The sequence below is a fragment of the Dromaius novaehollandiae genome, chromosome 1 (assembly GCF_036370855.1).
Source record: "Dromaius novaehollandiae isolate bDroNov1 chromosome 1, bDroNov1.hap1, whole genome shotgun sequence".
Classification (NCBI taxonomy): Eukaryota; Metazoa; Chordata; class Aves; order Casuariiformes; family Dromaiidae; genus Dromaius; species Dromaius novaehollandiae.
In genome coordinates, this window is record NC_088098.1 from 23,411,464 (window position 1) to 23,436,242 (window position 24,779).

Here is a 24,779-nt window from a genome sequence, read left to right on the forward strand (position 1 = left end):
AGTTGTGCTGCGTCAGTGAACGGAAGTGGTGATCTGCTTGTGAGATGGTGCAGCCCCCAGTTTTCCCCTTGCCAGCCAGTGCTGGGGGGAAGGTTGAGGGTAGGGAAAGTCAACTGTGGGAGATGTTCTGTGGTAGTGCTGGAGTGCAAGGAGCGTTGCTCCTTGGTGACTTCCTGCACATGTGAGGATGTTTTGGCTAGTGCTTTGAGGGTTCCTCTTCTACCGTGCAAAGGGATTGTGAGTGCCAAACTCTGGAGCCCTAGTTTGGAGGGGAGATGCCCCCAAACCTCCCTACTCCAGGACTCTGGCATGCCAGAGCCTCGTTTGGATGCTACCCGACCATCTGTTGAGTGTTTATTGTAGCCGTGGGAGGTGTCATGCTGAGCTTGGGCATCTTCTGCTGCAAAGAAGGACCTGGGAAGCGTCGAGAGCACCTTGGTGGGGCTGGGGGGGGAATGACAGTGCTGTTTTTCCTCTGTAGTTGAAGGGTTATCCGACTCATGGCTGCAGGGCTTGCCTGACGGGGGGGGAGCAGCAGAGTGAAAGAAGGACTCGTGGTGTGTCATTTCTCCCTTCCTTTGTAGGTGTTACGTCGGCAGCAGGAGTGAAGCAGGAGGAAGACAGGGACTTTCCTTCGTTTTCTGAGGTGCTTTCAGTGAGAGGCGCAGTGGGGTCCTCGGGTCCCCGTGGGGGGAACTGCTTGGGAGCTTGTTTAGGACATGGGCCCTAGCGCTGATGAGGCTCAGTACCCCTTTGGCTGCTTCTGCCATGTGTCTGCTCCTGTGAACTTGAGCAGCTTCTGCTCTGTGCAAGCTGTTCAGTCAGGACTGTGCCTAAGTAGGGTCTGCTGATGTCCTAGGTCTCATAGGAACTGGCCTTTGAATGTGATTTCCAGTGTAACACTGAAAGAGTACAGATTCTGGCTCTGCAAGTGCTTGGGAGGGTTGCTGCTTCTTTGCCACGGTACCCAATGAAATGAGTGTTTTTGGAACCGTGCAGCCAAGCAGTAAGCACAACAAAAAAAATCAGTGTAGGCTTGGAGCACTGTTTTGGGTTCTGAAAGGCCTGTTATACTTCCAGAGCCTGCCTGCCTTGACGGCATGCGTGAGTGCAGAACCAGCAGTGAAACGGCAGGTAATGCTTAAGTGACGATCCAAGTCGTGCTTGGGTATGACACCTGCAGCTTGATGCTGAAGTGTTTGTGGAAACTCCTTGCCCCACTCTCTGCTTGTTTGTGTTCTCACTCAACCAGGTGTCCGCAGATGCGAGAGAGAAGCGTGCAGGACACGAGGCTGCTGCCACACGAACAGATACAGATTTCCAGTACGACGGACAGGTGACTGTGTTAAAGACCCGTGAAGATGTTAGTGTAAAGGGAGCTGTTATTCCCAAATGAGTGCAGGAGGGAGACTGCAGAGAGTAGCAGATTCCAGATATACTTCAGAAGTATTGCAGAATTCATTTCTTTCCCTTTGTGAAATGGAAGAACTGCGCAAAGGACGAAAGCCCTGGGTTGGAAGTAGGAAGCCCTGGCTTTGATGGTCAGAGTAATATCTGCAGTCAGACCCTAGCTCTTGCTGTGCAGGACAGCACATTTTGCATTGTCTTAAAAGAGAAGAAAAACTGCTCAAGCCCACTAATACTAAGCCCTTTTTTAATGAATTAGGAAACAGCAACCCTCGTGAAGAGATGCCAACAGATTAGATGTCCTCAGGTGACCAGGATAGCTAGAGGTCTTCAGTTGTGCAGGCGCCTGCTGGTGGTGGGCAAAATTGCTTATCTTTGAGCTCACTCTGAAGACTGATGCAGTGAGTGAAAGGAAGAACGTAGTCCGTGTTCCTACCCTTTTCTTCATACGCATGTAACTAGTTCATTAGGGTATGGCCAGAGAGCTACAGCAGGAGGTTGCTGATGCTTCCCGTGGAGGAGTGACCACATGGGCGCTAGGAGCATCACGAGTCATTGAAAGAGTAGGCCTGGTGTTCCGGCGTTGTTTACGGCCGCCCGTAGGAAATTGAGATGGGGATGGGAGAGGCCAGTATGAAAGAGGATGAAGCAGCAGGGTTTTGGAGAGACGACTTGAGAGTCGAAGCAGTCGCCTTGTCTGTACGGAAAACGCAGCTGACTCGCGTGGGTCCTGGTTGTGGTTTTACAGTTGCAGGAGTCGGAAGAACAGCGTGTTCAGTCCGAGCGTTGTGCTCAGGACTTGAAGACGGCCCTGGAAAAGAAACAAAGAGAAGTGGTAGCTGTTTCCCAGCAACTGCAAGACCTTCTGGAAGCCTCCTCAGGAACTGTTAGCCTAAAACCTCTGGAAGAACGAGTGGGACGGTAAGGAACTGTCACGGTGAAGCAAGGCTTTGCTTTCTGGGACAGTGTAAAAGCAACAGGATTACCTTGCTGCATCACAGCAAGTTAATGCACAATTCTGAGAGAAGCTTTTGCTTTAGATGATGTTATTTCCCACTGTTGTGTCAGTATTTGTGCTCTTGTGTCTTCCCATAACGAGACCTGTGTTTCTTTTCAAGGCTTGAACTTGCAAACGCCAGCCTGGAAGGCAGAGTCCAGCAACAGACTGCTAGAATCAAAGTTCTTCAGAAAGAGCTGCGTGGCTCTGCCTCTGTAAGCCAGTCATGACTTTTGTTTTCCTGAGCTCCTGAGGCTAGCTCTGTGTGTGGGGGGGGAAATTTTCAGAAGAGATTGTCCTGGGGAGCCTAGGGGAAGTCATTTCCTGCAGCCTGCAGACGATCCGTTGTGGTGCTTACCCCTGAAGCGCAGCTGCCTGATGGCTTTCCTGCCTTAAAGGCATTCTGCAGGTTAGCTTGTGGAATTGCCTTGGTGCCAAGCGCTTTGTCGCTGAGCCCTAACTGGCATCCTCGGACTGTGGCAAGAGTTCCGTTGCCCGGCCTCTGAGCACCTTCCCTGTTTAGTGGCTATGGATTCCTTGGCTGGAAGGTGTAAATCTGTAAAGTAACTTGAGGAACTCCAAAGATGCGCAGCTGCAACTAATGAAGGAATCCCACATTGCTAGGCAGTGTTATTTTCGGTGTGCTTGGTCTGAGTTGGTGGAGACAAGCCCTCAACGAAGGGAGACTGCTGGATCACTGGAACTGGGGGTAGATTGTAAAGGAGTAGGGAGATGGAGAAATGTTTGTGGCACTTCTTTTTGGTAATACCCCTTAAATGAGGTGTGAGCTTCAGTCTGGAAAGTGTCAGCGTGCCTTTTTTGCTTTTTTTAATGCTTCCATAGGTTCATAATCGCCTGGAGGACCTGATCACTGGCTTACGGACAAGACGCGTGCTTTCGGAAGAAGACCCAAGTCAGCAGGTACATCAATGGTTGCTGTGAATTTCTTCTTCTAGTCTTTCAGGTTTTTGGGGGAGTTGGGGGTGTGTGTGTGTGTGTGTGTGTGGGCAGCTAAACCGTCCAAGAGTTCTGTAATGGTGAACTCCTCCAAGGGCCGTTGCCTGCTGATGGCTGAAGCTCCTCCTGAAGCTTTAAATGAAGCCCTGCTCTCCACTGATGTGGCTACATAAGTACCCCCTGCTAGTAGCAGAGGGACTGAGGAAGCTGTTCTTCAGGGTCTTTTCCACCTTTTCCCCGTGAGCCCCTAGTAGCAGGTGGCCTTCCCTTTTGTGGGGGGGGACAGGACGGAGGGAGGTGGGGGGGCTGGCAGGCAACTGTTTCTGTCCCTCAGTATTGGCCTGTTCAGTGGGAAAACTGAAGTGCTGACCTTTACGTGGGCATTCTGTCCCCTGGAGTTCTGCGGCCTTGGGCTAGCAGAGAGAGACGTCCTGCAACATCTGTGTGAGGAACGCTGTCTGCACCTAATGCTTATAGATGCCATTACTGAGTTATGTGTGCCATTTCTTCTTTCTGTTTGGAAAGTGTGAGAGCAAAAGCAAGTCAATGAAGAAGCTGGTAGAGTGGAAGCGACCAGCAGAAGCCCGACTGGAGCAGGAAATGAGAAGAAACATGGAACTGCAGAAAGAATGCAACAGGTAAGTATGGGTTTTTAGTACTTGTAAGAAGTATGGACTAGGCTGGGAGTCAAGCTTTATTTAACTTGACCCTAAGACTATGAGGACGTAACAGTTTGTGAGCACCTTCAAGCCTTGCGTTAGATCTTGCAAGTGGCTTCTGTACGTGAGCGTACGGTTTTAGGTAGGTGGAAGTGCAGGCTGCCCTGCAGTTGTTGTGGGGAGAGAGGGAGGGCAGGCAGAAGTCCGTCACCTCTGTTTTCAGGCCAAGGGAGTACCTCCATGGGAGCAGAGGAAATTTCGACCCTGCAAGTGATCTGTGGGAGGGAAATGATTTTTTTTCCCCTGGTTTGGGTTTGGGTTTTTGGGGGGTCCATAAGTCCTGGCCTGTCAGTCAGGTTACAAACAAGGTAAGCCCCATCCATGCTGCTTACCTAAGTGTATACGCAAAGGCTGACTGTCCCTGGGCTTCCTATTTTATGTGCTAATTTGCTGCACAGGTCCAGGAGGCTTCTTGAAAGAGCTATGAAGAAACTGAGGGCGTATGAGAGGCGAGAGAGTGAGTCCCAGTCGGATTTCCAGGGCGCAATGGAGGACACGCGTTCTGGAAGGGGCAGCGAAGTTGGTAGATTAAGAACAAAGGTGAGCTTTGGTTTGTTCGGGTTTTTTGCTGTTTTTGGAAGCCTGTATGATTTAATTCTGTTTCCTGTTGTTAATGATCTGGTGGCTGTGTTCCGAAGTGAGTGGATTTCCCCTGTGATCCCTGAAAATGCCTAACTAATCCTTTGGTAAGTGAAGAAGCGTTGCAATACCAGGGTGCTGGTGTGGGAAAGGTAAATTTCTGAGGAGCAAAGAGGAAGACGGAGTTTTAGTTGACCTTTGGGGCCTACTGAAACCTGGTACTTCCTGAAAGCGCTTGAAAACAAACTCCCGCTTTGATCTGGAAAGAACACGCCTTCTTCCTCCACTGCTTGAAAAGCTCCTTTCTGGAGCACTGTTGGCGAAGCTTTCAGTGTCACGGAAAGAAGAGGATGTGTCTCTTGTGAGTTCTGTCCTGAAGTAACCTGACTGTGTGACAAATATGTAACACTCCTCGCACCCCCTGTCCATCCAAAACGCCCCCTCCCCCCCCGATAGATATTGTTTCTGATGAAAGGAGAAGGTGTCCAGCTCTGTGGATATTTGGTTTCCTGTGAGCGTCTGAGGCTGAGGCTAAGTGAGTCTGTCCTTTCCCTGTCTACAGGTCCGTGAACTTTCCCACTGGCTGGCGACAGAGCGGAGAAGGTCGAGGCAGCTAGAAAAAGCAAATGAAGGCTTGCGCGAAGAGTTGGCTTGGCTGCATGGGAGCTGTGACAAACTGCGCAAGAGGAAGCAGCATCTGGAAGAAGAGGTGGTTGTCCTCAGGCGTCATTTAGAGGCCAAGATGATGGATCGCAGCCACGTAGAAGTCTATAAAAAGGAGGCTGAACAAAGAGCTGGGCGAGAGCTAAGGCAAAAACTGCAGGAAGTCAATCTCTTTCTGCAGGTAAACTTACTTCACCCTGGTATCTGTGGTCCAGTTGTGCCTTGTCATTCCTTCATTCTTTCCTGTTGTGATTTTTCAGTATTTCATGCTTCTGCCGTCAGGGCTGTGGGGTCATGGGCTCTTCACATCTTCAGGAGGTTGTTGAAGGGTGTGAGCTTGTTGAATGGTTGTCCTCAACCACTCTGAGATCCTGTGAATAATCTTCTCCACCCACGTAGGTCACTGGGGAATCGGGTAACAGCGCTAAGAGAAGAATTGCAAGGAGACTAGTGTCTTGCCGAGACAGAGGTTGCTTAGTCCCAGCTTTGACCGAAAACAAAGAAGTTGCGCTAAGAGTGTGTGTGCGTGTGTCTCTTTCCGCACAAAAAGGATTATGTAATGTGGTGCTTCTGGGTTTCGCCCTCCCTCGTTGAGGGAAGGGAGGAGGCACCGTTGCCTCCCTGAGTAAGGTTGTGCTCTTCCGGTTGGGGGTGTGATACAGACTGGGGGGAAAGTTCTCTTCTCTCCTGGGGCTTGAAATTGCATGCTCTGCTTCAGACACAGGCAGCCACCCAGGACCGAGTGGAACGCATAAGAGCTGCTACTGAAGCTTCCACGGTAGGCCGACTGCAGCAGAGAATTAGGGATTTAGAAGATGAATTGGCTCTCACAAAACGCCTGCAGCGAGCCAGAGCTAATGTGGGGCTTGCGGAAGCTGGTGCTGCACATCGTCACGAGTGCTGCAGGAGCCGCTCTTTGACGACGAACCCCGTGGGCAATGCTTCCTCTGTGGCAGACCGAGTGGAAGCTCATATGGCTGAGGTAAGGCATTGTAAACCCATGTTATTCTCGAATTACCTTTAAAGAATATGAATAAGCTAGGTTCAGCTTTTAAGCTGAAAATGAGCATCATCAATGAGCATCCTAGCTCCAGGACACCCAATCCAGTAGTCTGAACGTGACTGCTGACCCTCACAATGCTGCAACCTCGGCAATACCTCTGGTCCGCGTGTGTCCCAGAATTAGCAGTCTGTGAGACAGCACGTTCCTCACAGAATGGTGAGCAGCGTATCACGAGGCTTGGGAACCGCATGGCAAGAGTTGGACAAGGGAGCGCATAATTCTTCACAGAATGCCCTGATCCGTTCCCTCCTTTGCACAGAGTGGAGGCAGGGGCAAGCTCTCCCCTTCCGTCTGTTTTATCCCTGAGAAGTATTCAGGCCACTCTAATTCTAACGCAGTGCTGTGGTGCCCCCTGCGTACCAAGGGTCCTGTTTAAAGGACGTGTCGGCGTACCGTACCTGTACCCGTGCCGGTAATGTTCTGAAGTGGAGTTCCTAGGCTCTGAGCGTTGTCTCGTGGAGTCTCACAGGGTGATCCGGATGACTGCCCTCGGGCAACCCCCGCGGGTAAATAGTAAGTCAGCAGTGCTGTCTGAAAAAGAACCGTCAAGAGGTGACTGCTGCAAGGAAAGCCAGCTCGTTCTGGCCTGAGTCCTTTGGTAATGAGTAAATTAAGCAGCATTTTGGCTCTTCTCTGTGTCGGTATGTTGGTAGGTGAGCCTGTGTGTCTCTCAGAATTAGTGGTGATTCCCCCGGGGATTCAGCCTGAACTGCTTGCTCTCTACCTAAGCCCAGAAGCTGTATGCTCTCTGTTTGGACAGTCACTTCTAGATGTCCCGGCGTGCATCATGATGGAAAAAACCGCAGGCATCACGAGCCTTACCCGCTGTCAACAGTGTAAACGTGCTGCTTGTGCGCTTGTGGATAGATCTCTGACCTTCCCTGGTTGCTGTGAAGTCATTGTGCTTTTTGCTGTACTTTTTAAAAAGCAGAATATGAGAAAACTGATGAGTTGCGATTGCTTTGTGATGCAGTTAATGCCACACAATGCGTCTTGGTGGACAACGAATTTCTCTGTACTGTATTGGGGATGATGTTTCCCGTTCTTATTCTGCATTACAGCTGGGTTTCCAAAGGCTGTAGAAGCTAGTACTACAAGCATGTAACTATTGAGGTCTTCAGGGTATCCTGTATATACTTCCAGGTGCGGCGGGAATGGTCAAAAATATCGCTGAAGAACTTGAGCAAGGTAATTTGTCAGGATATGTTAGCAGTGTTGTGAAGGAAGATGACCGTTCCTAGTTTCTGGACACAACTACTTGAAAGCTGTCAAGCTCCTGTGCTAAGCACAGCTGTTTTCTACTAGCTTTCCAAGCTAGAGCTTTATGTGAAAACTTCCTGCTTATCCAAATAATAGTGGCACAGAATTTATGCAGTTGCCTTTAAGAAAAACAGAAAAAACAGTGTACACGCTTGTACACACACACACACCCCCCCCCCCCAGTGCCCTGAATAATCCCACCTCTTTGTGTTAATTGTTCCTCCAGAGCCACGGCTTTGCAGTGACTGGGCCTGTTTCAAAGCAGGTAGCCCCGGAGAGCAATTCCTTCTGTCCCAGTGGTCCTTAATCTCCGAGCGAGCGGCTGGCTGTTGCTTTCTAGCTCTTTGCATTTGCCTGGACGGACACAAGTCCGTTGCATTAAAGCCGTTTGCATTGTGAATGGAGTTGCCTGTCTCCTGGGAGTAATAGGGTTTGTTTGGTTTGGGGACTTGTTACCTTTTCCTACTGTGACACTAACATAGGGCATTTTCTCCCCCCTCTGCTGCCCCCCCTTCCTCAGCAATGGCTGAACTGAAAATTGGATCGGCTGGAGCTTCTGCCTGGGCATCTGCTGAAGGATCCTCAGAAAACGGAGACCAGGAGCCACTTTCCAGGGCAATGTAAGAGTATCACGCCGTTTCCGCCAAAAACGATGTGCTCTGACTTGGACAAAAATGCTAGGGAGCAGCCGCTCTGGAAGTAGCTGCGTTTGCCGTTTCATGCCTGCCGAAGTGGTGAGCCAGCAGAAGATGCTGGGGCAGAGGAAGTCCCCATTCCAGAAAGCTAAGAGTGGTTATCCTGAGACGAATGAAGCCTGGGGAAATGTGCCTTCTGCCTCTTAACGGAGTGGTGTGTAGATAATAACACGCTGTATTTAAATGAAAGTATTCTGTTCCAACTTGGTACTTAATAAATTTTGCAGTCTAGTACCTGTCTCTGTTTCATTCCGTTCCCCCTCCTGACTTTGCCTGCCCTGCCCATGTGGCTGTACCCTCTTGCTCCGTCTGCTTGTGTCTCTTACAGAATAGTAGCTGTCAGACTGCTGCCAAAGGGGGAACGCTGGCAGGAGTCTGGCCTGTTGCTGCCTGTGGCTGCAAGGCGGGGGTCCTCTTCCTCAGTGGAGGCCGCAAGCAGGAGTGTGTTAAGACGGGGGCCTCGACTTCAGGTCTTGCTAATACTGGGGCACTTGACTCCGGCTGCCTTTCAGAACAAGGCTTCCTGTGGTCTAGGCAGAAGGGAGGGAGAGGGCTCCTGGTAGCCGTGAAAGGTTGCAAAGCCCACCAGTCTGGAAGGGTATCTGGTCCACGTGGAGTCAGCAACGGGGAAAGGGGGGAAGACATTTCTCTGCCCTGCAGCATGACTGGCAAGGCTGACCTTCTGTTCAGTGCTGGGCACTTGCTTTTCTCTCTCCAAAGCAAAAGCAAGTGCAGAAAGTCTGTGCCTTCCCTTTGTGTCGTCCTTTTGACAAACTCTGACATGAACTGTTTTCAAATGGTTCCCAGCCTGCTTCTGTCCCGCTGGCTGTCAGCGAGAGGTGCAGAAGCAGGACTGAACCTCAGCGCTGGCATCTGCCATAACAGGAGCTGGTGATGGTTACAGTGCGGCTAGGGAAAAGTCCCGTCAGCTCCTCAACTTCAGCGTGCATCTGCGCTGCCAGTGCGAGGCCACTCTCGATGATGTGTGAGAGGTCATGGCAATCGCGGGAGGTTCCTGAGGCCTGGCCCACAGCAGCTGTCCCTCCTGCCTTGAAGAGGGGCAAGAAGCGGGACCCAGGGAGCTACAAGCGGGCCAGCGGCACCTCGAGGCCTGGCAAGCTGATGGAGCAGAGCCTCCCGGAAGCCCTTTCCAAAGACGTGGAGGCCCAGAAGGTGACTGGGAGTAGTCGGCATGGATTTACCATGAGGCGGTAATGTGCTCTTGTCGCAAAGAAGGCCAACGTTATCCTGGGCTGCATTAGGCAGAGTGTTGCCAGTGGGTCAAGGGAGGTAATTCTCCCCCTCTACCTCATCCCGGGTGAGGCTGCATCTGGCGTAGTGTGTCCCGTTCTGGGCTCTGCAGTAGAAGAGAGAGATGGAGCTACTGGAGCAAGTCCAGCGAAGGGCTACTAAGATGATTATGGGCCTGGAGTTTTTCTCATATGAGGAAAGGCTGCGAGAGCTGGCATTGTTCTGCCTGGAGAAGAGAAGACTGAGGCGGGATCTTACCAATGTTTATAAATATCTGAAGGGAGGGTGTAAGGAAGATGGGGTCAGACTTTTTTCAGTGGTGCCTAGTGGTAGGATGAGAGGCAAAGGGCAGAAACTGAAACACAGTTGCATCTGAACATAAGGAACGACTTTTTTACGGTGAGGATGACCGAGTACTGGAACAGGTGGCCCAGAGAGATTGTGGAGTCTCCATCCTTGGAGATGTTCAAAAGCCATCTGGATGGGGCCCTGCGCAACGTGCTTCAGGTGATCCTGCATGGTTTTACAAAGGAGGAAACCATGCCTGACCAACCTGAGAGCCTTCTACGACAAAGCGACAAACTCTCTGGCCAAGGGCAGAGCAGGGGAGAGCGTTTATCTTGCCTTCAGCAAGGCTGCCAGCACTGTCTCCCCTAACATCCTCCTAGACAAACTGATGAAGTTCAGGCAAGGTAAGTGGAGGATGAGGTGGCACATGCAGTGAAGGGCCACAAAGATGATCAGGGGCTTGGAGCACCTGCCCTGCCTGGAGAGGCTGCGAGAGCTGGGCCTGCTCAGCCTGAAGAAGAGGCGGCTCCGGGGGCATCTTACTCTGTATAAATAAATCCCTGTGGGAATACCTGATTGGGGTGGGGGGGGTGGTGAAGAAGGCAGAGCCAGGCTCTTCTCAGTGGTGCCCAGGAAAGGCCAGGAAGCAATGGGCACAAACTGAAATAGGGGAAACTCCATTTAAACATAAGGAAAGCTTCTTTTGCGGGGAGGGTGGTCCGGGAGCGGCCAGGGCCGGTTGCTCCAGCAGGGATGGGGAGCCGGGAGCTGAGGGTGGTGACGTGGCTACCAGGGCAGGGGCCTCGCCAGCCAAGGCCCAGCCCCACCGTAGGCAAGTGAGGGAGCAGGGCAGTCTCAGCGGTGGCAGCCAGGCTCAGCCGGCAGCCCCGGTCGCCAGGGAAGTTAGAGCTGGTGCAGCAGGTCCGAGGTCGGGCCAGGAAGTCAGAGCGCAGGTTGGGTTGGGGTTCAGGCCAGCGCTGGTAACCAGCCCCCGGCACAGGCTGCTCAGGGCCTGTTAGTGCCCAGAGAGGGGCTGGAGCCTCCATCCTCGGAGACACTCAAACCCCGGCTGCACACAGCCCTGAGCAACCTGCTCTGCATGAGCCTGCTTGCAGCAGGGGCCTGGCCCAGAGCACCTCCCGCAGCCCCTCCCGACCTCAGCCCTCCCGTGACTCTGCAATTGCAGCGCTGAAGCCCGGCGGGAAGCCTCATCCATCTCAGCAACAGCTCAGCAGGCTCCTCTGCCAACGCACCGGCAACAAGGAGAACCTAAACACCGTTTTCTGTACTCAGCAGCAAAGGAGCCAGGACAAAGGGCGCCAGGGCCTCAGGAAGGGCAGCGCTCTGCAAACCCTCGCAGGAGCAGCAGTCACAGGCCGCTCCAGGCCCAAACAAGCGCGGCCTCAAGGCAGGAGAGCGGAGGCAAGGGCCCTCTCGCCAGGCATCGCTGCACCCAAATTCTCCCGCTCCTCAAGGCGAAGAACTGCTCAGGGAGGCTCTGTCGCAATCGTCTCTGCCTTCACGGCTACGAGAGGGGAGCCGGGAGCTGCAGGAACCAAGAAAACACCAGGAGCCCCAAATCCCCAAGCCTCCATTTACAAACAGGAGGAGCAGCAGTGAAAGCCTGGCAAGAAGGGCCCAAACCGAGGAACAGCAGTAGCAGCTGAGGTGTTTGAAGAAACCACGTTGCCTGCTTTCTGGAGCCTTTGCGGGGACCAGCGTGTTTCTATTTCCCCGGAGCCGCCGGGCGCCCACAGGGGCGTGCGCAGTTCGCTAGCAGACTTTCAGCCGGGCTGGCCAGCGAGCAGGCGGCCCCAGCTCTGGGCACAGGCAGCGGGCAGGCTGAGAGGCCGAGCTGACGCTGCCAGGAGCTGCAAGCGCAGGGGTGCTGGCGAGTCTGCAGAGCTGAGGGAGCGCGTTTCTGTGCGCGCGTGAACCTCCAGCACCCGGAAAGGAGGCTGCACGTCCTCTGCTACTGGGGCCTCGCCTGGATGCAAGCACAGGCGCTGCCTTGGGGCAGTGTCACGTCCCACCTACAAGGGGGGGAGGGTGACCCAGGTTTGCAAATCCCCTCGGTATGGGTTGAGGGCGAAACGGCACTCAAGGTCCGTTCATACACATCAACCTTAATGGAACAAATATTCGGCGGACATTGGTCCTCTAACAATTATACCTGCCTCAGCTCTGCGGCTTTATGGGGAACCAAGGTGGCCTTAACTGTGTGAAAAGGAAAGCAAGCCCGAAAGCAAGCAAGAGAGCGAGAGCGAATCGCCAGTTGTGGATCCAGCACTGGACCTGCCAACAGCAGTGTTCAGTGTAGAGAGAAACCACCCACCCAGGGCTCCTACGTGCGCCTGTTTTTTTGTGCCAGCTCCTGGGCTTCTGGAACCTTCTCTCAGCCCAGTCTCAGGAGTGGCTGAGACACACGTCGGCTCAGGGCAGTGGCACCAATGAGCCAAGGGGAGTGAGCCTGGGACCCTCCCTGGGGCTCTGGTCCCAGGAGCAGCTGCTCGAGTTCACAGTGCTGTTACTTGGGCCTCGTCCCCTACAGGGAGGGAACCCCCAGCGCCGCCCCCCGCCCCGGCCGCGCCCCGCAGGCGGCGGCAGCGCCGACTCGCCGCCGGCCCGCCCGGAGCCCCGCCCCCGCGGCGTCACGCGGCGCCCTGTGACGCCCCCGAGCGCCCTCGCCGCGGCTGTTGCGCATCGGCCTCTGGAGGCAGCGCCCTCAGCGTGTGGCCGCTGCTGCCGCAGCACCGGCGCGTCCTCGCTGGGCGCCTCTCTCGGAGCCTCGCTGCGCCCTGCCCTCGGCCCCGGCCCCGGCCCCGGCCCGGGGACTGCGAGCCCGGTGCCCCCAGCCCCGCGGCCCACCGGGGCTCGGCTCCTCTGCCCCCGCCCGAGGCGGGGCCGTGTCCGTGTCTGCGTCCCTGCTGCAGCATGAAGAGGCTCCTGGGGCTCTTCGGCAAGGGGCCGCCTGCGCGCGGCAGCGCTTCCCTGCCCTGCATGGGCGCCGCCTACGAGCTCCGCGAGAATGAGCTGGGCAAGCTGCACCGCGCGGCCGCCAGCGGCGACCTGGCGCAGGTGCGGCGGCCACGGTGGCTGCTGAGACCCGGCCTCAACGGGCGGGACCAGGCGAAGCGGTGAGGGGGGCGGTGGCGCCCGCGGGCCGGGCTCTGGGCGGTGCCGCGAGCGTGGGGGCGGCGCGAGGGGCGGCCGCGAGGGCCGGGCCGCGGCGGCGGTGCCGGCTGTGGCCGCGGCGGCGGGCGGAGGGGGCGGCGGCGGCGGCGGCCCGGCCGCGTGCCCGGAGGCGCCGGCGCAGCTGCGAGGCTGCGGCGGGCCCGTGCTGCCGGCAGAGAGGTCTCCTTTGCTGGGCGAGGCGAGGCGAGGCGAGGCTGAGGAGGGCGGAAACGAGGGGGCAGGTTTTGCGAGCGGCCTCTCCCGCAGCGTCGCCTGTGCTGCCTGCGTGGCAGCAGCCCTCTCGAGGTGCTCGCGGGATCCTTCGTAGCCGCGTCGGCTGCGGTGGTTTGAGCTGAGGCGTTTGGCAGTTTGAAGGGCCTCCTGTCTTCCAGGCGCGGCACAGCACGGCACGGCTTTGCCTGGAAGGAAGGCAGGAAGTGCCGTTTCCTTCAGCTGGTGAGGGCTGGTGGAAAGGCAGTCGTGCTCCCTCGGGGTGGACGCTGTGTGAGAAGGGCAGTCACAGCTGGGGGCAAGACAGAGGGCTGCTCTGCTGCTGTCGGCATGACAGGGTCGAGGGGGAAGGTTTCTGCTCTCTGGTTTGCCAGGTGTTGCCGAGGGCCCTTGGGAGTGAGCGCGTCCTCGTGTTTGCTGCAGTAGTAAGCTCGGGGGAAGGAGAGAAGGCACGAATTCCCGAAAAGCACAGCGCGGGGCTGATGTGATGGTGTCCTGCAACCCATCTCCTTAGCCTCTGGCACGGTGTTGTCACGTGAGCGATGCTGGCGGAAGCTCGAGGTTCCCTTGCCACAGGCTTAAGGCGCCCGAGCCTTGGTCGTCCTTGCTGGGCGGTGTGCGTAGTGCTGCTGGAGGCAGCGGCCAGTTGCCTGGGCAGAGGGATGGAGGGCAGCAGTTTCAGAGCGGCAGCCTGAGGCTGTGCGGGAAGAATCCTGTGCCTGGGTGCAGGACTGCGTCCGCAGGGAGCCGGGTGCGGAGCGGAGTGAACGTCGTCTTCATAAACGAGTGGGGGGGGTGAGGTGGATGTTTCCTAGCCGGTCTCTGCCTTTGGGCGTGCAACTGCCATCATTGCTGAAGGGATGAGAAACTTTTTCTAAGCTTGTTTTTTGGAACCGGAAAGCAGTGGCCCTACACACGTGACATAGGCAGGAGCGGTCTCTTCAGCTTTCTCTCTGTCTGTGTTAATGTAATATATTTACTTTCTAGGACACCTCTGCATCTTGCTTGCGCTAATGGACATGCGGAGGTTGTTTCGTACTTAGTAGAGAGGAAGTGCAAGCTCAATCCTCGTGATAATTTTGAGAGATCGCCACTGATGAAGGTACGTGGAGTATGTGATGCTGTTGTAGGTAGGACTTAGAAGTTAAGCACTGAGCGATCCATCTCTTGGGTGATTCGTGACCTGGGTATGGGTGGAGATCGCGTTGTGCTTGGTGCCGAATAGGCATCCGGTACCTAATCTTTGACCGCGTTCTTGTTTTCTGAGGTTGGCAAGCGGTGGGAGTTGTGACAGAGGGAAACGTAGTTGCTGGAAATGTTTCTTTTTCCCGGTGTTGTTTCCAGGCGGTACAGTGCCAGCAAGAACAATGTGTCGCCATTCTGCTAGCGCATGGTGCCGACCCTAATCTTGCAGATGCTCTCGGCAACACTGCCCTTCACCTCGCTGCCCTTGCTCCTAACACCTCTCTAGCAGGGCAGTTACTGGAGCACAATGCCCATATTGATGCGCAGAATAAGGTAAGCGTAGAATGTGGGTAAGGCGTCTCTTGGAAAGCAAAAGTTGCTTCACTTCTCTGTGTTTTTCTAACTGGGGGGGATTTATGCTTTCAGGTGGGATACACGCCCCTCGCTCTTGCCGTGTCCGAGCATCACAAAGAGATGGTGGAGTTCCTGCTTAGAAAAGGAGCTGACGTGCACACTCGAGATCAGCCTGAAAGGTGAAGGGCTCGTCACAACAGGGTGTGGGTCTCCTGAGTATTCTTCAAGTTTGACTGAGGAGAGGTGTGGGCGTGAGCCTCTAAAAGGCACAAGTAGCCACAGAGAAGCAGTTCCCTCTGCGTGGCTTTTGAAAAGTGCTCTGCGCTTGGCTGCTGTCATGCCTCACTGGACGCCTTCCGCCTTGAGGACTGCCAGAAAGCATTGTGTCTGGTCGCCACAAGGCAGGGAACTTGCCGTTAGTTCGGCAGCATTGCTGTTAGGCAGGAGCGGGTTTTTACAGCCCAGGCGTAGTTGGTATGTAAATGCTGTCTCGCGGGCAGCGTTGTCTCTCTGTCCTGACACTCGCTTTGACAACGGGTGCGCATTGAGACGAGAGAGGTTCCAAGTGGATGTGAGGAGAATCTTCTTTGCCGTGAGGACGGTGACATGTCGGAACGGGTTGCGCGAGGAGGTTGTGCAGCCTCCCTGCTTGGCGGCTTGGAAGACCAGACCGAGTAAAGCGCTGAGCAACCCGGTGTGGCCTCGTAGCTGCGCGTGCTTTGGGGTGGTGTTTGGCCGCGAGCGGTCTCGAGGCCCCTTCCGACCCGAGTTCTCCTGTGCTTCCGTGTAGTTGGCTTTGCTTTCCTTCTGCCTGTGGGAAAGGGGGAAGTAGTTGTTTGGGGAGCAAACAGGGATGAAAGTAATGGCAGTGAAACGTGTGTATCGGCTGATACATTTCCTCTCATCTTTTGGATGCTCTAGGACCCCTCTTATGCTTGCTGCTTCTGCTGGGGACATGAGCATCATAGAAGTTCTTCTTGGCTACAGTGCTGATCTTTCCCAGAAAGACATTCTGGGACGGACAGCAGAAGATTATGCTGCTACTTCTGGGCACGCTCAGTAAGTGCTTTAGGTCACCGTCAGAGTTGCTAAGTTGTCTGGATGTGCGTGTTGGCTTAAGGGCACGCTTGGTAACAGCAGCAAGGTTTAGTGATGCACGGAGACCTTTGCTGAAGCTGGGCGAGATGGAATCTTCTGGTACGTGTTGCTCCCGTGTCAAGTGTGAATTGGGAAATTTTCCTCGACTTCCACCCAAAATGCTCCGTTAGGTTTCAAGTTTGCAATGCTGAGCTCACGTCCGAGCAACGCAAAGTCTGAAAAGTGTGTCTTTGCCAAGTGAAGTGTATATAAGCCCCTGCCCAGACCAGCGCTTGACCCCAAATCTAGAGCTCATTTCTTCTCCCTTTCTCCTAGCCTGTATGGAGGGAAGCAGGAAAGAAGGGGGCCTGGGTGTGTGTAACTAGCATGTGTGTGCGACCTTACCAGTTGGCTCTGAATAGGCGTAGGATGGAGAATAAATGGCTATTTGTATTCTAGAAGCGGTGTATGCAAGGATGCTGCTGTTCTTAGTGACGGTATTTCCTTTCTTTCTGTACACAGTGTTAGTCAACACCTGGCAGACTGCACAGAGAAGAAAAATGCGGGAGAAGCTTCTGCAGGCGGCACAAGAGGCATGCCAGTGCTTAGCACGCCTCCTGGAGCAGGAGCTGCTGGCTTTGCATTGGGTGCCTGTGCTCTGGCTGGCGGAGGTAGGATCCCTAACCGTGGAGGAGCTGAGGAGGAAAATCCCCACGGCCTTTTCTTTTGGTGGCTTGTGTTGTTGAAGCTTATTGTGTTCAGCACTGACTTTGTGTGCTACTCCATCTGAGGCCTCCACTAAAGTTTTGTAAATGCGCTTCTGTGTTGCTGACTGGACCCATGTCTTGCGAGGCTGTGAGGGTGCTTCTATAATTAGTGTGTTAGCCGTCCATTCGGAGGGTTGTTGCCTGTTGGATTTCCCCATGTTTATAGACAGGGGCTTTCCTTTTTTTCTTAAAAAAAAAAAAAAAAAAAAAAAAAATCGGTGGTTTGGGGCATGCTTTTGTTCGTGCTGTCTCGCATGGCTGTTTCACTCCAGGTAGGCCTGTGGAATTGTCCATGTTACATGCCTGTAGGCACTGTTGACATTCAAAGGTGCTAAGAATTAATCATGCCAATTGCTATTTGAACAGTGAGAGACGACATTTCGCATGGCTACTTTGTAAGGTGAGAGTTGAACAGTACCTTTTCCCAAATACTTTAACCTGCCTAAAAAGAGGAAAGACGGGAGAGAGACGCGGTCCTTCTTGCCTTTTCTTTTCAAGCCTGATGGAGGAAGAGGAGAGTGATGACAGCCTTCCTGCTTGTGAGAAAGAAAGACGCTGTTTAGCTGCCAAGGTAAAGTGCCTCACCAGGCAACTTTTCCCACGAAACGACTGACTTGCAGGGAGGACCTGTCTGGATTTGAGCGAAAGCACGTTTCCAGGCAGGTGGTTTCCTCCCGCAAAGCGGTCTCCTGCCTGCACCCTTTCTGCTGCTGTGAGCTGTTTCCTGCAAGACTTGTAGCCGCAGCAGAGCATGCAGCAGTCTTGCTGTTGTGGGGGGAAAGAGCAGTAGGTGACAAGAAAAACGACCACATGGTTTTCCTCATCTGAGTCAGATTTCTAGACCGTGAAAGTTGATCAGCTCCTAGACTGCCTATTCTTTTGTCCTCCAGACCTTGCTCTTTGTTTCCAGTAACTTTGGTGATAGAATTGTGACGGATATGGAAGAAGGGCATTTATTGATCAAAATCTGCAGAAATGCTTCATGCCCTGGCTCTCCCTTCCTCCTTGTCAGGTTCCTCAAGTGTGCTTGGGGGGGCAGTTGCTCAAGCGGGTCTTTTTTTCTGCTGCCTGATGCGGATGGCATTCCAGGCTTGTGCGTGATCTCACACCGCCTGTTTCCCCTCTCTTTTTTCCTGTTTGTTTGTTTATCCAGATGAGGTGTTTGGCGTTGGGAGTGGGCTGTGATGAAGAATCCGATTCTGGTGCTGAAACCCCCCCTGTACTGCTGGAGATGCAGGCATGTTTGATTTTTAAGCGGGCTCTGTTTCTTTCAGTGACCTTTGAGAGACTGTCGCAGATGTTGTCTGTGAAGAGCTACTGCAGCCTAGTAAGACGTGATAGTGGTTTGAAGTGTGAAAGTGAAACTTTTCCCTGCGTGGGTGCCGAGAAGAGGAGTATTTTGGAAGGTGTGGATTGCCTGTGCAGAGGATGCTTGTTTCTGTTCTTTCGCACTCTTTTGGCTGGCCTCTTCTAGGAGGAGTCACCTGAAGGGGAGGGAGAGGAGGCTGCTGGTGGTCCTCCAGCTGCGAATGCTGCAGAAGCCCCTGCTGGTGTGAGAGGTGAGTTAATAAACATTGATCCCCTTTGTTTCTTTGCTAGTTGTGCTGCGTCAGTGAACGGAAGTGGTGGCCTGGTGGGGGAGAGGTTGCCTGATGGAGGAGAGCAGCAGTCATTTCTCCCTTCCTTTGTAGGTGTTACGTCGGCAGCAGGAGTGAAGCAGGAGGAAGACAGCGACTCTCCGTGGGATTCTGAGGTGCTTTCAGTGAGGGGCGCAGTGGGATCCCCGGTGGCGGGGGGAACCGCTCGGGAGTTTGCTTTGGACGTGGGCCCTAGCGCTGATGAGGCTCAGTTCCCTCTTTGGCCGCTTCTGCCATGTGTTTGCTCCTGTGAACTTGAGCAGCTTCTGCTCTGTGCAAGCTGTTCAGTCAGGACTGTGCCTAAGTAGGGTCTGCTGATGTCCTAGGTCTCATAGGAACTGGCCTTTGAATGTGATTTCTAGTGTAACACTGAAAGAGTACAGATTCTGGCTCTGCAAGTGCTTGGGAGGGTTGCTGCTTCTTTGCCACGGTACCCAATGAAATGAGTGTTTTTGGAACCGTGCAGCCAAGTAGTAAGCACAACCAAAAAAAATCAGTGTAGGCTTGGAGCACTGTTTTGGGTTGAAGTGTGAAAGTGAGGAAAGAGAAGGAGGCTTGACTAAGGTTGTCTGAGAAGCAGGCAGCCGTTGGTTTTCCTTGGTGCAAAGGAGGGGGAAAGGGTGTGTGCGCTCCTGGCTGTTGTAACCTAGGTGAGGCCAGGGTCAGACTGTGTGCAGGCAGTGCTTGTCAGGGGCTTTGCAGAACTGGAGCAGGACGTTTGGGACGTTGGGTATTGCTGTCTACTCAAAGAGGTTCCTGAGGAAAAACCGCAGGCCTCGTAGAAGAGAAGTCAGAACTTTTCCCTGCGTGGGTGCCGAGAAGAGGAGTATTTTGGAAGGTGTGGATTGCCTGTGCAGAGGATGCTTGTTTCTGTTCTTTCTCACTCTTTTGGCTGGCCTCTTCTAGGAGGAGTCACCTGAAGGGGAGGGAGAGGAGGCTGCTGGTGGTCCTCCAGCTGCGAATGCTGCAGAAGCCCCTGCTGGTGTGAGAGGTGAGTTAATAAACATTGATCCCCTTTGTTTCTTTGCTAGTTGTGCTGCGTCAGTGAACGGAAGTGGTGATCTGCTTGTGAGATGGTGCAGCCCCCAGTTTTCCCCTTGCCAGCCAGTGCTGGGGGGAAGGTTGAGGGTAGGGAAAGTCAACTGTGGGAGATGTTCTGTGGTAGTGCTGGAGTGCAAGGAGCGTTGCTCCTTGGTGACTTCCTGCACATGTGAGGATGTTTTGGCTAGTGCTTTGAGGGTTCCTCTTCTACCGTGCAAAGGGATTGTGAGTGCCAAACTCTGGAGCCCTAGTTTGGAGGGGAGATGCCCCCAAACCTCCCTACTCCAGGACTCTGGCATGCCAGAGCCTCGTTTGGATGCTACCCGACCATCTGTTGAGTGTTTATTGTAGCCGTGGGAGGTGTCATGCTGAGCTTGGGCATCTTCTGCTGCAAAGAAGGACCTGGGAAGCGTCGAGAGCACCTTGGTGGGGCTGGGGGGGGAATGACAGTGCTGTTTTTCCTCTGTAGTTGAAGGGTTATCCGACTCATGGCTGCAGGGCTTGCCTGACGGGGGGGGAGCAGCAGAGTGAAAGAAGGACTCGTGGTGTGTCATTTCTCCCTTCCTTTGTAGGTGTTACGTCGGCAGCAGGAGTGAAGCAGGAGGAAGACAGGGACTTTCCTTCGTTTTCTGAGGTGCTTTCAGTGAGAGGCGCAGTGGGGTCCTCGGGTCCCCGTGGGGGGAACTGCTTGGGAGCTTGTTTAGGACATGGGCCCTAGCGCTGATGAGGCTCAGTACCCCTTTGGCTGCTTCTGCCATGTGTCTGCTCCTGTGAACTTGAGCAGCTTCTGCTCTGTGCAAGCTGTTCAGTCAGGACTGTGCCTAAGTAGGGTCTGCTGATGTCCTAGGTCTCATAGGAACTGGCCTTTGAATGTGATTTCCAGTGTAACACTGAAAGAGTACAGATTCTGGCTCTGCAAGTGCTTGGGAGGGTTGCTGCTTCTTTGCCACGGTACCCAATGAAATGAGTGTTTTTGGAACCGTGCAGCCAAGCAGTAAGCACAACAAAAAAAATCAGTGTAGGCTTGGAGCACTGTTTTGGGTTCTGAAAGGCCTGTTATACTTCCAGAGCCTGCCTGCCTTGACGGCATGCGTGAGTGCAGAACCAGCAGTGAAACGGCAGGTAATGCTTAAGTGACGATCCAAGTCGTGCTTGGGTATGACACCTGCAGCTTGATGCTGAAGTGTTTGTGGAAACTCCTTGCCCCACTCTCTGCTTGTTTGTGTTCTCACTCAACCAGGTGTCCGCAGATGCGAGAGAGAAGCGTGCAGGACACGAGGCTGCTGCCACACAAACAGATACAGATTTCCAGTACGACGGACAGGTGACTGTGTTAAAGACCCGTGAAGATGTTAGTGTAAAGGGAGCTGTTATTCCCAAATGAGTGCAGGAGGGAGACTGCAGAGAGTAGCAGATTCCAGATATACTTCAGAAGTATTGCAGAATTCATTTCTTTCCCTTTGTGAAATGGAAGAACTGCGCAAAGGACGAAAGCCCTGGGTTGGAAGTAGGAAGCCCTGGCTTTGATGGTCAGAGTAATATCTGCAGTCAGACCCTAGCTCTTGCTGTGCAGGACAGCACATTTTGCATTGTCTTAAAAGAGAAGAAAAACTGCTCAAGCCCACTAATACTAAGCCCTTTTTTAATGAATTAGGAAACAGCAACCCTCGTGAAGAGATGCCAACAGATTAGATGTCCTCAGGTGACCAGGATAGCTAGCGGTCTTCAGTTGTGCAGGCGCCTGCTGGTGGTGGGCAAAATTGCTTATCTTTGAGCTCACTCTGAAGACTGATGCAGTGAGTGAAAGGAAGAACGTAGTCCGTGTTCCTACCCTTTTCTTCATACGCATGTAACTAGTTCATTAGGGTATGGCCAGAGAGCTACAGCAGGAGGTTGCTGATGCTTCCCGTGGAGGAGTGACCACATGAGCGCTAGGAGCATCACGAGTCATTGAAAGAGTAGGCCTGGTGTTCCGGCGTTGTTTACGGCCGCCCGTAGGAAATTGAGATGGGGATGGGAGAGGCCAGTATGAAAGAGGATGAAGCAGCAGGGTTTTGGAGAGACGACTTGAGAGTCGAAGCAGTCGCCTTGTCTGTACGGAAAACGCAGCTGACTCGCGTGGGTCCTGGTTGTGGTTTTACAGTTGCAGGAGTCGGAAGAACAGCGTGTTCAGTCCGAGCGTTGTGCTCAGGACTTGAAGACGGCCCTGGAAAAGAAACAAAGAGAAGTGGTAGCTGTTTCCCAGCAACTGCAAGACCTTCTGGAAGCCTCCTCAGGAACTGTTAGCCTAAAACCTCTGGAAGAACGAGTGGGACGGTAAGGAACTGTCACGGTGAAGCAAGGCTTTGCTTTCTGGGACAGTGTAAAAGCAACAGGATTACCTTGCTGCATCACAGCAAGTTAATGCACAATTCTGAGAGAAGCTTTTGCTTTAGATGATGTTATTTCCCACTGTTGTGTCAGTATTTGTGCTCTTGTGTCTTCCCATAACGAGACCTGTGTTTCTTTTCAAGGCTTGAACTTGCAAACGCCAGCCTGGAAGGCAGAGTCCAGCAACAGACTGCTAGAATCAAAGTTCTTCAGAAAGAGCTGCGTGGCTCTGCCTCTGTAAGCCAGTCATGACTTTTGTTTTCCTGAGCTCCTGAGGCTAGCTCTGTGTGTGGGGGGGGAAATTTTCAGAAGAGATTGTCCTGGGGAGCCTAGGGGAAGTCATTTCCTGCAGCCTGCAGGTGATTGGCTGCAGTTGGTCCATTCCCAGGCTCTCTGGTTTTGAGAGTTTTCATGGGGCGCTCTGCTGCGTCCTACTTAACACTGTCTGAGGTAAAGGTTGGACACTGGTGTGCTGGCTTGAATGTTTGCTGCTTTATACCCGTCGTGGTGCTTAAGCCATCAGGCAGCCGCGCTTCAGGGGTTCCTGCCTTAAAGGCATTCTGCAGGTTAGCTTGTGGAATTGCCTTGGTGCCAAGCGCTTTGTCGCCGAGCCCTAACTGGCATCCTCGGACTGTGGCAAGAGTTCCGTTGCCCGGCCTCTGAGCACCTTCCCTGTTTAGTGGCTATGGATTCCTTGGCTGGAAGGTGTAAATCTGTAAAGTAACTTGAGGAACTCCAAAGATGCGCAGCTGCAACCAATGAAGGAATCCCACATTGCTAGGCAGTGTTATTTTCGGTGTGCTTGGTCTGAGTTGGTGGAGACAAGCCTTCAGTGAGGAGGAACTGCTTAGGCTCTGCAGAATGGCTGCTCCTTGGCATCTTGGTGTGTGTTGTTTTCCGTGAAGAGGTGAAGAGGAGTCCCTGTGGTGTCATTTGTGGAACCCTGTACGATGCTGCCTGGGAATGTCCAGGCATCCCGAATTCAGGGGTTAATAGCAGCTGAAGCAAGGCGCTTTCATCTGGGGCCTGCACAAAGCAAGTGGTTGTCGTGCTCTGTCTAGTGAGCGAGGGTCCTTGGTCCTACAGCCCCCCGTAGTTGTGGTTAATTAGGGCTGAAGAGGTGTTGAAAATAACGAGATGTGCAAGTGTAATTGTGGGCTGTACTGCAGCTGGCCAGAGAAGAAGGCAGGCAGTCACAGTGCTTATCCTTGCCTTTGGTGAAGATGGCGGGGTTTTTGGATATCCCGTGGATGAAGAAGCTACTCCTGTCTTTGCTCATTGATGACCATTTGTATGCCTCACAGCTCTGCCTCACAGCTCTGCCTCAAACGGCCCAGGCAATGGTTGCTGACAATTTTAGGGCAGCCTCAAGCTAAGGCTGTTCTGCTCCCTGGAACAGGGAGGGGTAGATAGTACAGGAGTAAGGAGAGGGAGGAATGTTTGAGGCATGTCTTTTTGGCAATACCTCTTAAATGTGGTGTGAACTTCAGTGTGGCTTTTAATGCTTCTGTAGGTTCATAACTGCCTGGAGGACTTGATCACTGGCTTATGGACAAGGTGCATGCCTTTGGAGGAAGACCAAAATCAGCAGGTGCATCAATGGTTACTGTGAATTCCTTCTTCCAGGCTATGACTATTTTGTGCGCAGGCAGCTCAACCATCCAGGAGTTCCCTGACAGTGAACTTTTCTGAGGACCGCTGCCCACTGATTGCTGAAGATCCCCCAGAAGCTTTAAATTAAGCGGTGCTCTCCACTGATGGGGACACATAAGTAACCCCTGCTAGTAGCGGGTGGCCTTCCCTTTTGTGGGGGAGACAGACTATAGGTGTATTGCAGAAATCATTTCTTTACCTTTGTGAAGTGGAAGACCTGCCCGAAGGCTGAAAGCCCAGGGTTGGAAGTAGGAAGCTCTGGCTTTGATGATCAGAGTAATACCTGCAGTCCAGCTATGGCTCTTGCCCTTGCATCAGAGCAGATTGTGCGTTATCTTAAAAAGGAAGGAAACGCTCAAGCCCACGCTCTCAGCGTCTCTTCCAAGAAGAGTAATACTGAGCTGTTTTTTACATATTGGGAAAGAGCAGCCCTCATGAAGAGATGCTGACAGATTAGATGTCTTCAGGTGGCCAAAATGGCTAGAGGTCTTTGGTTGTGCAGGCGCCTGCAGGTGGTGGGCAAAGCTGCTTATCTTTGAGTTCACTCTGAAGACTGATGTAGCGAGTGAAAAGAAGAACACATTCCATGCTCCTGCCCTCTTCTTCATGCTCATGTAACAATGTTTCCTTAGGCTATGGCCGGACAGCTTCCGGAGGAGATTGCCGATGCTCTTGAACAGCAGTCGCTTCCAGAAGGCTCGCTTGGAGTTACAAAGCTTTGTTGCGGTGAGCTGAAGGAAGACAAACTGCGGTTGCAGGAGGAACTGGACAGGGTTAAAGCCAAGGTAGGCAAAACCTGTAACTACATTAATAAATGCGTTGACATTGTTCTTCCCTGTAAATGAGGAAAAAGGACAAAGCAGTATTCTGAGTATTCTGAGCAGTATTCAGGATGGGGATGGGAGAGGCCAGTATGAAAGAGGATGAAGCAGCAGGGTTTTGGAGAGACGACTTGAGAGTCGAAGCAGTCGCCTTGTCTGTACGGAAAACGCAGCTGACTCGCGTGGGTCCTGGTTGTGGTTTTACAGTTGCAGGAGTCGGAAGAACAGCGTGTTCAGTCCGAGCGTTGTGCTCAGGACTTGAAGACGGCCCTGGAAAAGAAACAAAGAGAAGTGGTAGCTGTTTCCCAGCAACTGCAAGACCTTCTGGAAGCCTCCTCAGGAACTGTTAGCCTAAAACCTCTGGAAGAACGAGTGGGACGGTAAGGAACTGTCACGGTGAAGCAAGGCTTTGCTTTCTGGGACAGTGTAAAAGCAACAGGATTACCTTGCTGCATCACAGCAAGTTAATGCACAATTTTGAGAGAAGCTTTTGCTTTAGATGATGTTATTTCCCACTGTTGTGTCAGTATTTGTGCTCTTGTGTCTTCCCATAACGAGACCTGTGTTTCTTTTCAAGGCTTGAACTTGCA

At 53.2% G+C, this 24,779-nt stretch overlaps 2 protein-coding genes and 3 long non-coding RNA genes across 5 annotated transcripts; all 5 read left to right on the top strand.

The window, feature by feature from the left end:
• Positions 1-588: 588 nt before the first annotated feature.
• On the top strand, positions 589-2,323 carry LOC135327565 (uncharacterized). Its single transcript, XR_010387887.1, has 4 exons — positions 589-646; positions 1,081-1,134; positions 1,253-1,336; positions 2,156-2,323. It is a non-coding gene; the product is annotated as an uncharacterized LOC135327565 (long non-coding RNA).
• Positions 2,324-2,538: 215 nt separating this feature from the next.
• LOC135327241 (ankyrin repeat domain-containing protein 26-like) lies at positions 2,539-6,346 on the top strand. Its single transcript, XM_064505391.1, has 6 exons — positions 2,539-2,619; positions 3,248-3,325; positions 3,887-3,999; positions 4,479-4,620; positions 5,222-5,503; positions 6,041-6,346. The coding sequence occupies exons 3-6, from the start codon at positions 3,908-3,910 to the stop codon at positions 6,344-6,346; spliced, it is 822 nt and encodes a 273-aa protein (XP_064361461.1). The 5' UTR covers positions 2,539-2,619; positions 3,248-3,325; positions 3,887-3,907.
• A 959-nt stretch (positions 6,347-7,305) lies between these two features.
• LOC135327566 (uncharacterized) lies at positions 7,306-8,571 on the top strand. Its single transcript, XR_010387888.1, has 2 exons — positions 7,306-7,573; positions 8,166-8,571. It is a non-coding gene; the product is annotated as an uncharacterized LOC135327566 (long non-coding RNA).
• A 4,009-nt stretch (positions 8,572-12,580) lies between these two features.
• LOC135327242 (ankyrin repeat domain-containing protein 7-like) lies at positions 12,581-19,224 on the top strand. The gene is made up of 11 exons (XM_064505393.1): positions 12,581-13,016; positions 14,272-14,386; positions 14,629-14,802; positions 14,896-15,002; positions 15,745-15,882; positions 16,423-16,571; positions 17,034-17,067; positions 17,166-17,238; positions 17,821-17,994; positions 18,142-18,226; positions 19,211-19,224. The coding sequence occupies exons 1-11, from the start codon at positions 12,814-12,816 to the stop codon at positions 19,222-19,224; spliced, it is 1,266 nt and encodes a 421-aa protein (XP_064361463.1). The 5' UTR covers positions 12,581-12,813.
• Positions 19,225-19,921: 697 nt separating this feature from the next.
• On the top strand, positions 19,922-20,635 carry LOC135327567 (uncharacterized). Its single transcript, XR_010387889.1, has 3 exons — positions 19,922-19,979; positions 20,414-20,467; positions 20,586-20,635. It is a non-coding gene; the product is annotated as an uncharacterized LOC135327567 (long non-coding RNA).
• The last annotated feature ends 4,144 nt before the right edge of the window (positions 20,636-24,779 follow it).

What these genes read in the sequence shown, in the direction of transcription:
- LOC135327241 (XM_064505391.1), top strand. Translation starts at nt 3,908, where the DNA reads ATGAAGAAGCTGGTAGAGTGGAAGCGACCAGCAGAAGCCCGACTGGAG. An exon ending in TTGGTAGATTAAGAACAAAG is followed by an intron (nt 4,621 to 5,221) that starts GTGAGCTTTGGT and finishes CCCTGTCTACAG; the next exon opens with GTCCGTGAACTTTCCCACTG. An exon ending in AAGTCAATCTCTTTCTGCAG is followed by an intron (nt 5,504 to 6,040) that starts GTAAACTTACTT and finishes GCTCTGCTTCAG; the next exon opens with ACACAGGCAGCCACCCAGGA.
- LOC135327242 (XM_064505393.1), top strand. Translation starts at nt 12,814, where the DNA reads ATGAAGAGGCTCCTGGGGCTCTTCGGCAAGGGGCCGCCTGCGCGCGGC. An exon ending in ACTCGAGATCAGCCTGAAAG is followed by an intron (nt 15,003 to 15,744) that starts GTGAAGGGCTCG and finishes TGGATGCTCTAG; the next exon opens with GACCCCTCTTATGCTTGCTG. An exon ending in GACGCTGTTTAGCTGCCAAG is followed by an intron (nt 17,239 to 17,820) that starts GTAAAGTGCCTC and finishes TTGTTTATCCAG; the next exon opens with ATGAGGTGTTTGGCGTTGGG.